Here is an 11,225-nt window from a genome sequence, read left to right on the forward strand (position 1 = left end):
AAGTCCAAGTGTATTTCATTAAATATGGTTGACTTTGCATAGTGAACTTAAAATTGTACAATTCAAGACTTGATCCAGAATACCTCACAAGTCAAGCAGCAGGAGATGTTCAGAAATAAACTAATTCATTTATAAGATTTGTATTGCCCATTTGGAGAAGTGCTTTTTCACAGGCATTTGCGTAACAAAATCGATATTTTCATTTTTTCTAAATTGAGTTGAAATGTGGTCTGAAATGAGGGGACATGAACCTTTAAGAGGGTAAAAAGCTGTGACTAAAGGACCATTACAAATAACACGACAGAAATAAGAACATGCAAAAAGACAGGGCATGTAATAGGTTCAAATAAGTAAAAATGAGGAAATACTTTTTTTTTTCTTATAAAACTTAAATAAATCATTGGATGTCCTTCAAATGCCAAGAATCGAGGTTGGACTATACAGATTTACCTTGTCAAATACAACACAGCCAAAGGTGTAGATAAATACAGAGCAATCCTGCAAAACTCTACAAATCCAATAACTGTCCTTTCCCACTGTCCCTATGCACCATAGCACAGCAGTCAACCTGTTGGAGTATCTTGATGACAGACACCCCATGATTGACTGGCTGACATTGTATGGGACACTAAAGATGGTTCTTCATTGGCAGCTTCCCTTTGGTTGATTCAAAATGTTCTAGGACCAAACATATATAAAACCTACTATATACATAAAAACAATAAACAATCTACTTTGATACATTGAAAGAAGAAATGACAATAATAAAACAAAAAAGCAAAGCAAAGCTGAAACACTACATAGGGCAGTGCAATAGTAAATATAAAAGCTATTGCCTGAAAATGGCAGCCAGTATCTAGCATTTGTAGGTTAAGCTCAATAGTTGCACTTGGACTACTTCAGGAGTGGAGAGGCGAAGAAATTTCCCTGGCGGTTGAAGCCCACTGCTGATTTACTCTTGCTTCCAAACCTGCAAAATTGAAAACAATTATTAAAAGGAGCACAAGTCACAACACAGACAAAAACTTGTCTGCGCGGCAGAGTTGAAATGAAATGCTTAGGTGGAGTTTTTAACACTAGACTACAAAAAAAAAAACTAGACTTTGGTCAGGAGTTTCAAGGTCAGAAAGAGCCTAGGACTTGGCATAAAATTAACCAAGATCTCAAACAATTCAAAGATAACACTATGTACACATGACTCAGGAACAGGTACTGTTAAACTCCAAGTTAGGCACTCACTACATATACATCATGCATGGAGCCACTGGCTAGCAAGTTAAACATCTACTTGTACATCTGTACATGCAGCCTCCACCATGCTGAGGTCCAGGGCTTTGGAGCTCTGACCAACACCAGAGGATTGTTCACTTACTTGGGAGTAATCTTGTTCATCACTCGGCTGGACAGGGAGCTGGAGGATGGAGTCTTGCTTATCTGGTGTTCAGGAGTGGTGATTGGTCCCAACATACTCACTGCGGAGAGTTGAAAAGAGTTGGTGAAAGACGCCTACTGAGTCATTCGGCCATCTGCTGGTATGATGAATTTCTACTGTACAAAGTCATATCTTCTTATGCTTGTCCAAACCTAAGCCAGTGGATGGCGCTATTTGAGTGCATTTCTTCTTAATGGGAGTGAATGGGTTTGAGGCATTTAAAGTAGGCTATATTACAGTAAACTATAACATTTGTGATAACTCACAAGATGATCTCTAAGAGAATATTTTCAGAGTCTGGATGTGACACATGAGGCAAGCAACAGTGTCGATGACCCTTGAAGTAAGCGACACTGATGTTGTCCATATTATTTTTGCTTTGGCAAATTTGTAGCAACATGAATTTTTTCCATTGCAAGACAACCATGTTGTTACAAAAGACAATAAATAAGTATATTTTAACACAAGGTTTGCCTAAATTTGCTTCTAGTGTTATTTTTTCTGATTTAGCACAAACCCTTTTTCTTTAGAGCCAGGAAGTATGCAGATTTCTGTAGGATTGTTCTCCACTTGGTTTGAAGAGCTGACCAGCATGCCTACTCACCTTTGTGGTGGTCTGGGGTGGCATAGCAGTTTGTGTTCTCGAAGACCATGTGATCAGGATGGTTCTGGTCATTCTCTGCCATCATGTACTGGCTCCAGTACTCAGTCGGGAGAGCCAGCAGGCGCTCCACCACCTATTGCCGCGCAGGAGAAACCAAATTATCAGAGGATTTCTGACTATTGCCTCATCCATTTTCATTTCAAAGCCACATTAAATAAATAGTCTACCTCATCTTATAACCTCAAAGCAAAAGACATTTCATGAGAAAATGAGGCCTTAGAGAAACACAATTTCTCTGCCTTAGGGCTTGCTTCTAATGAAGGGCATTGTGGATGATGCCATCGTTGATCAACACACAGTTGTATTCATTAGAGCTCTTTTTAAAAAGGAAAACTGTGTAGTAACTGTGCTAGTCATCATACCATTGGCTGGCGTTTGGTGTCATTAAGGATCGTCATTGGGTCAGGGTCAGCCACTGCATGACCCACAATCGTGGGTCCAAACACCCGTGCAAGATTAGTGACGTTCATCCTTGTGTCAGAACTCTGGGAAACTCTGACAATGAGAAGAAATGCAGACGGTCGGTATAACAAAAACAGAAAGACGTAGATGTAATTGAGAACAGCACACATCATCTCTAAGCACAGAAAGCACGGTGATGTCCCTGACCTCTGCAGGTGAATGATCAGGAAGGCCAGAGTGTCACGGTTGGGCTGAGGCAGGTCACTGATGGTCTGGTACATCAGGGCAATGCTGTTGTCATCGTCGCTCACCTCTGAGCAAAGGGAAGAAAGGATTGTTCGTTAAAGTCTTACCTGTAATATGAATGTGCATGGAAGTTTTGGAAGAATTCAGCCTGATGGATGTGAGCCAAGAGCCATAAACGTGAGTGAACCTAAGTGTTTCGTACAAGTGACTAACAGGTGTAAGCACATCAGTATTGATTTAACACAGTAAAATACAATTTTTAAAAGGTGAGGTTTATGTTGTTTAAAACCATTAGAGCCAGTTTCCAGACCAAAAATAACAAAGAAACAGTACAAAGGTTGTCCCTCAATCTTTTTCTACATTCATATAAGTTCCATTTGTGCCGTTGTCTAAAAATGTAACCAATGTCAAATGGAATCAAGATGCAGAGACAATACAAACTGTCGTCAGAGTACTTTGAAGACGACATCTTTAATACCATTATAACTATAAAGTAACTCAGTTTGAAACACAACAGGTACTTATTCTTGAAATACTATTTGAACACTCAACACATGCAAGTTAATGTATGATTAATGCTGTGGAGATTATTTTAATTTCTTTAGCATTACCATTCAATGACGGAGGGTCAGTGTATTGTTCAAGTTACCAGTCTCACAAAATATATGACCCGATCATATAGGCACAAAAATACCAGTCACATAATACATGGCCTGATCAAAGTTGGAAAGTTGGCTTGTCCTCAACTCTGGCACCCACCTGCAGCATCCATGAAGGTCCGGTTGAGCCGGAAGGTGAGCAGTGGCTCCCGCAGCTTCCTCAGGAAGTCCTTCAGAAGACCTGTGATGGCGTGGATATCGTCCACCTTGCTGAGCAGGGGGACAGCTTTCCCACGCAGGAACTTCTCCTTCAGCTCACGGACGGTCCGCTCGGCTCCAGACAGCCGGTAAAGCCCAGCCTGCATGGGGTGGGGGTTAGAGAGAGGGAGGATTCACACATGTGAGGGAGGATTTGGCAGATGTTTTCACAGTCAGCTGAGCCACTCAGAGACAGCATGCTGTGCTGCTTTACAGGCTGAACGCCAGTTTATTCTCCACATTCTTACAATCATGGCAATACACAGCTGTCTTAATCCTGTAATCCTGTTTAACAATGTGAAACTCTGATAAAATCATGGTGATTAATTGGTCCGTTCTCATGGTGCAAAAACTTGATAGCAGTTTAGAAAGTCAGTCAAGCACGCTGTAAGGTCATGCTTGGGTCATTGGGAGAGTTCTCACCTCATTCAGGCCACGCTGCTCGATCTCGTTCACACAGTGCACCACCAGCGAGGGGATCATGGGAGAAGAGCCGGACACATAGTCAGCCAGAGTGCCCTTATCACACAAGAGGAGTAAAATGAGGACCATCAGAGTGGAACACAGAACACAACAAAAACAACCAAAGTGAGGAAAGATTACAAGTGGACCCTTAAACAACTGGATACATAGCTTTGACACATCTCCACAAGGAAGCGATGAAAGCATGCCATGGGATGATGGCTAATACCACTGCCTGGTGTCACACCACAACAGCAACAATGAGCTCTACATCAGATGTAAAGATTATCGACTCCCATGGTAGCAGTACCTTTGTTGAGTATTTTAATATTATGCTTACAAGATGAGCCAAGATCAATTGTGGATGAGCAAGAGACCCAATCTTAGTACGATGTGGGCTTATTTTCGGAGATTTTGTGTGGCCTGACTGCCTTACTTCGGTCACGCAATCTTCCCACAAATTTCAATTATAATGTACAATTTACCATGCCATGACATTACAAAAACACTGTATCCTCTTGTCAGTAGACATATCTAAAATCTTATCTGATAAAATTGGTAATCAGTTACTGTCCCAGGCTCCCCTGGGTTTTAACAATTGAGTCTATTGATAAAAAAATTCTACTCTAAGGCTCGGTTATCTGCTCTCCCATATGCAACCATACCTCGCCAATCTTCACAGGGGTGCCAACCATGGTTGGTATGCATGGCAGCGGGCAGCGTTCACGGCATTCAGGGTGGGACACCACACGGCAGTCTCTGCACTTCAGAGAGATCTTCCCAAACTTGATCCTCTTCCCACAGGGCACACAGGACTCAGGTTTGATCACCTGTTTGCAAGAACGAAAATAATGGCACATGATTCAGACTTAAACAGCCATGACTTTTCTTTTTCAGGGGTCCCACATCTGTGTGATGAGTGTCCATCATCATTACCATACATTTAGTTCACACTTTTTCAACAAAAATGTGAATGTATAAAACCTCAAATATTGATCAATACCAAGGGCTAGAAGTGAAACTAGTCCAGTCACAAGCAAAAATATGCTAACGGAATTTTGGTATGTTATGGTATTGTTTCCTATTGTAGTCCTCTGCTAAATTTTAAACACTGTAAAATCCAGGAGGGATCACCACTACTCCACAAAACACGGTTTTTACTCTTTTTTTCTAAGTGCAAACTCAGCTACTGTGTTGTTAAACCTGGCAGCTGATGCTGAAAGTGACAGCACATGCTCTCCTAACTCTTTTACCGTTTTGGAGACAAACTCATGCAGGCGCAGGCATCCATTGCTGGTAGGAGTGCTGGGTTGTGTGGAGGTGGTAATGAGCCTCTCTGGCCGGTTTGGTTGCTTGAACACTGAATCATTGGACTGGATGGAGTCGGTGTCCCAGTCCTGTACTGCTTAGGCATCAGACATAGAACAAAGCAATTGATTACTTAATAATCAATAATCGTTATAAACACCACCTTTAGAAACAGTCTATGTAATGAAAACTAAAACAGACACAGACTAATCTCAGTTTCGGTCACATCACTGAATGATCACCTCTACTAGACTATATAGCCCATTCTTGTTTTCATCATGCTAAATTAATTGAAGTGAGACATTTTACCTGTCTTTCTCCTGCTGCGGGTCCAGTAGGGTACAGCTTCAATTGTAGAAACAGCCTCAATGGGTCCTCCATTACAGGGCACCGTCACCGTGGTCATTGTCACCAAGGACTCATTACCCTATGGTCAAGCAAGACAATCTTTTAACACTCTACAGCCGCATCTTTTAATTGAGAAACTTAACATAGCTAGATGTCAACTCTAAGGTGGCATCACTTATTTTTAACAAGCAGAACACAGCCGGTTATGGTCAACAAGTCTCTCGGCTACAAACAATCAGTACCTGAGCTCCACAAGGCCGTCGGCTCACCGGCTCTTTTAACACTGTACAGAAACGAGTGCTCCTCTAGGCATTCACAGAATTATAGTTTCAAATGCTCAGATGATTCTGTTATGTTCAGTTTACTTAAAAATAATGGAGTTTGTTGGTAAGTGTGACACAAATAACCTAATTAAAAAATAAATATTCTAATCATAATAAAAAACACCTGGATATTACTTTTGAAAAAGTTGATCACAGTACATGATCAGCCAATTGCACAAGTTCAGTCCTCTAAGTATCTTGGTGTCTACATGGTTTGCACTTCAACCTGGAATGCTGACTGCAATAATTCTGAATTATCAGTCAGTTTTAAGGCGTGTAATCGAGTATGACTGCATGGTTTGGGAACCTTCCTGTGTCATCAAAAACAGAGTTAACGCATTTGGTTCAGACGGCAATGAAAATCATTGGTCAGAAAGATTACAATTTTAATTGAAATTGGTCTATTTTTCACCAATGCATATTGAAACAGGTTAAGTGAATCCTCTGCAATCCATTCCATATTCTGTTTGCTCCGTACAAGCTGTTAGTCAGACAATATAGAGTTCAGCGGTGCAAACTGAATCAGCTTAAGAACAATTTTGTGCCTGTATCAATCAGAATTAGTAGCCCAACATAAGGAGGGGTCACAGAGGCTGTGTTTGCACATTTGGGCACCAGCAAACAGAAGACATTATAGAGTACACAGAAGAAAAAAAATCTCCAATCTGAGCGAACTTGTAGTCAAGTCAAATTTCCCCATGGGGACAAGTACATCTCTATCCAGCCATATCCACCCATCTAAACATACACAACAACTGAAACTGTACAGCCAAAGTAATATGAATGAAATATGTACATGTGAATAGGAACTGAGGAAGGACAAAGAGCACTGAAGAGCCAATTTGCTTTGAAAACAAACACAAAGACCAATTCAAAAATTACCAAGCAAGGTCACAGGCTCTCAAGCACTGTAGTTGCCTTACCTTGTCTGAGGTGCGTCCAGTTGAGCGGGTCTTCTTGGCACCAGCATTAGGACCGTCTGTGTGGTTTCTGGAAGAGCGCTGAAATTATGTTCAAATATTAGTTTTTATGACATTTCACAGTAACTAGATACGTCGATTAGGATTTAAATAGTCCTACTTACTCTTTTTTGACGTTTCTTGAGACGCACATTTCTGACCAAGGAGGAATCCCAGTCCTGTTGTGTCGAAATTAATTGGAGAAAAATGATTTACAAGTACACGAACAAGCAATGGAACATTTAGCCTCCATAACAAAATTAATTCACGTCTGAAAAATAGTGACTTACCATCGAGTCATCAGTCTTGTCAAAGCTGATGTCAGACAAAATGGAAGCAGACTCATCTATGGTGGTCAATCTGTTGAGGTGAAAGGAATGAAACTTGAGCCTGATCAACTGATCATGTGCACAGGAAAAATGGCTTTTACCTTGTCAAACAGAATAGTCATAATATGTTCTTATCAAAGGTCTGTGTGGCATCCTGCTCATTTGTCGGCAACTTTATCAACACAACTTCAAATACTAAATCAAAGTTATAGTTTCACTAAACCCCTTGGAGAGAGGTATCTTCATAAATGAAATGATGAAACTGTCTACATCTGCTCACTGACTGGTAGTACAAATACAATGGACTGAGAGGCTCTCTTCAGACTATAATCCCAGAAAAAAAACAGCTCAGAATATGAAATCTGTCTTGATTAATTTTAATGAAGCCATAACAGGATTCCCATTCAACTGACCACTATATCATCTGTAAAACTGACAAATGCCATTGTCCTTACCTTCGGCTAGTATTAAGGTGGGAGGGAGCTGAGTTTCGGATGTTGAGAAAGGCCAAAGCAGAGCGTTGTTCTTCATTCAACTGGATGCTGTTGCTAGAGCCCTCTGACACCAGCAACTCTTGTATCAACTGTATTTGACGGTCCTGTAGATCCAAACACGAATGAAGGACATATAACCACATCTCTACATAGAGGGCGAATTGTTACGTATAGAGTTGGTTTCAATCATGTTAAAAGATCTGCAGTAGTTTTTTTCTGTTCAATTAATTTCACAAACCATCTTTTGGTCATAACACAGGTCAACTAAGTCTCAAGGCCCTCTTACCAATTTCTCACAGTCCGCCTCTGCCTTCTGCCGTCTACGAATCTCAACGTCCACTTGATTGCGTGCGTGTTTGAGCTTCACCTCCAGAGCACCTCTCTCAGTCTCCGCTTTGGTCAGCACCTCTTTACATGAACAGAAGTCTTGCTCCAATTTCAACCATTTGCGTCTACACTCCTCGAAATTCAGTGCCATTTGAATAAACTCTGTTCGAGAAAAAAAAAATGACAGTAAGTGACTACATTTAAAGACAAAGTATTGGAAAGATTGCTCTGTAACGCAAGTTAGTTAACTACTTACGCGGCTCAACGCCTTCACTGAGCACGTCCACCTGAGCCCGTAGGTTCTGGAAGAGACTTTGGAGACTCCTCACTGAATGCTCCATGGTCTCTGATGCAAGTAACCCAGACAGGCGTAACGTTAGAATGCATTGCTACAACAGTTCTTATACAATTCACATTGCAACAGCAAATAACGTTTCAGTTAACCTAGTGAAAGAAACGCACTGCTGAACAAACTCAGTAACGGTTATCATCATGCTACAGGGCAAGGTGCCCCAGCCACGTTATTAACTCTATCTACTATTACACCACAGCGATAGCTAACAAAAGTGTAGCGGTATAGGTATAAGCCAGCTAGGTAACGTTAACACACTGCGAACACAAATTGAAAACAGTTGTTGATATGCAACAGTAAGGCTCAACGTTATTATTACAGTTTATAAACGAATTCAACACACTAAATTTAAACAGCAATACTTGGTTTCGACATCAGATCATGCCTTTGAGCTTGGGCCCCATAGTACACGTATCTGGTACATTTATAACGCTACTGAGAACGGAAGCTAGCTAGCCACCAATGCTAACGGGTAACTATAGCAAGTGAACGTTTTCTGTTAAAAATACCAGCCAGTTCGGGACTTACATATTTTTCAGCTCCAAGCAGTATCGGATCTTGTTGCAATAACTTTTATGGTCCGGAACAACTATCACATGAACTTCAAATGTTTGGCCTTACCATGGCCGGAGTTATCGCAATAACAACAGACTTCACTGTTTGTGAAAGGTTTAAAAAGTTACGTTTCAAATTTTCCCGGGGGCCAATGATTAAGAAGATGTAATGTCGTAAACTAGATGACGAAGCGCGTATGGGCGGAGCCAGACATGAGGGACTTGGGATCATGAATGGGCGCACACAGCAAGTAAGGTCGAGGACTAAACGGTAGTGTTGTTTATTCTCAGACAAAGGCTGACTGTTAGCCGGATCGGGACTACGGCAGGTCAACGTCAGAACCGGTCCAGATTCATCTACTCCAGGAGTTGAAGATCACCATCGGTCATAATAATGCCTCAACCATTCACAGTGCTGGCAAAATAATGAAATGCTATGTTTTAAAATAATTTAACTGTTTGTAGGGCACTAACCCATGTAAAAGATCCATACGCTACCCTGGAAAATTTCACACAAGGGAATATTTGCCTTCAGTATCAATAACCCAAAAAGCATTCACATTTCTTATACCAAGAAGCAGGAGACGTGGTTACACCCATTAAGATAATTTTATTTACAAAAATACCAAAAAAATAGAAACAATAATAAAGAGCCATTAATCACACAATCTGCACATAAATCAGAGTGGGACCGGAGTAGTATTCAGAGCTAGGAGTAGTATTAAGACCAGGGAGAGGCAGGCTAAAGGAAAAGAGGTATCAAATAAGCCAACCCAAATCACACATCCACAATCATGAAGGGTCAAGACCAGTGATGTCCACATGACGATGACACACTGGAAAGGAAATACCACCACCTGAAGAAACCAGCCTCTCCACATTAGGCTCTCAGCTTCTGGAATAGACAGAGAAGGAATACGTATGCCTACAATTAATGGGGCCAAACTCAAACAAACAAACACACAAACGAACCAGCAAAGAGCCAAAACACCTCAACTCCAGTTGACTTAATCCTAAAACACTAAACACTGGTCATCAGCAGCTATAGAAAAATGCCCCCCTGCCAATGATCTAGAAATGAAAAAAAAAAGTGATTAAAACAAATAGCCTATGTAAAAGCAGATAGAAACACACAGAACAATATTGATTGTGTGGGATGGTCACACACGTAATTTGCTTATTAGGATCTAAATCAATTAAATAACCCCTCACAACACACATAAACACACACAACTAAGATGACCAACACTAAAAAGGGAGTTATAATGGTTGTCAGCTGTTCAGTACCTTGCAGAGGTTATAGGCAACTATCACAACGAGTTGGGAAACAATTATGAACAGACAAAACAATCTGAGACAAAGTAGAAGCATAACCAGTTATAGCCAGCTTCAGGCAAAGCATGCAGCAGTGTTCTTGCAGTGTGAGCCAGAGTAGCAGCCATAGTTCCCCAGTCAAGCACCTAAACACTAACCCAGGTCTACGGTCTCCATCAGGCAGCATCATCATCTGAGGGGAGAGGATCCACAATAAGAGGATCTGTGAAAAGGAAACGGGGGTGCACTCGGTGTCAGGCGTACACTTGGACAGCTTGCTGACTTCATATCGAATGCCTATGCTTGATGATTGCCAAAAAAAGGGCAAAAAAAAACAGAGCAACACAAACCTGAATAGACTAGACAGGAATACGATACAAATCCATTCTACTACAGTAGCGTTATCTGATCAGCTCAGGATGACCACACTGCTGAGGCGTGTTGTTAGAAAGGCAGGCTGGAAACTAGCTTAGTGAAGGTGCAGATTGGCCTAGCAAAAGTAACTACCCAACATATGATATCCCAATATCAGTATGGTGAAATTGTGGAAAAACTGAATCTGTACAAAAACAGCATGTTCAGTAATGTTTCAGGGCAAAAAAGGCCAGGGTTTTACTCTCTCTCAGACAGTCTTACTTGGTGTGTTCCGACTTATCTAGCCGACTTGTTAGAAATGCTCAAAAGAGATTTGTTTATTAGACCTGTCAATTGGGACTGATTCACGTTAAGACGAAATGGAATTCTCTGATTTGAAATTCAAGCACAAATTAAGCTGGCTGTATTCCATGACTAAAAGATTCCGCTGATATGATTTCAGGCTGATCCAATGAATTTTAATTCTTAATTATTTAAGT

At 41.0% G+C, this 11,225-nt stretch overlaps 1 protein-coding gene across 1 annotated transcript; it reads right to left on the bottom strand.

Annotated features, from left to right (window-relative positions):
- Positions 1-894: 894 nt before the first annotated feature.
- racgap1 (Rac GTPase activating protein 1) lies at positions 895-8,492 on the bottom strand (the record flags this gene model as incomplete). The annotated part of the gene is made up of 16 exons (XM_080854178.1): positions 895-970; positions 1,373-1,472; positions 2,037-2,169; positions 2,459-2,591; positions 2,706-2,811; positions 3,504-3,702; positions 4,025-4,120; positions 4,729-4,893; positions 5,317-5,468; positions 5,681-5,798; positions 6,966-7,043; positions 7,127-7,180; positions 7,292-7,361; positions 7,786-7,928; positions 8,111-8,313; positions 8,408-8,492. The coding sequence occupies 16 exons, from the start codon at positions 8,490-8,492 to the stop codon at positions 895-897; spliced, it is 1,911 nt and encodes a 636-aa protein (XP_080710304.1).
- Between the last annotated feature and the right edge of the window lie 2,733 nt (positions 8,493-11,225).

The sequence above is a fragment of the Sprattus sprattus genome (assembly GCF_963457725.1).
Source record: "Sprattus sprattus genome assembly, chromosome: 16".
Taxonomy (NCBI): Eukaryota; Metazoa; Chordata; class Actinopteri; order Clupeiformes; family Clupeidae; genus Sprattus; species Sprattus sprattus.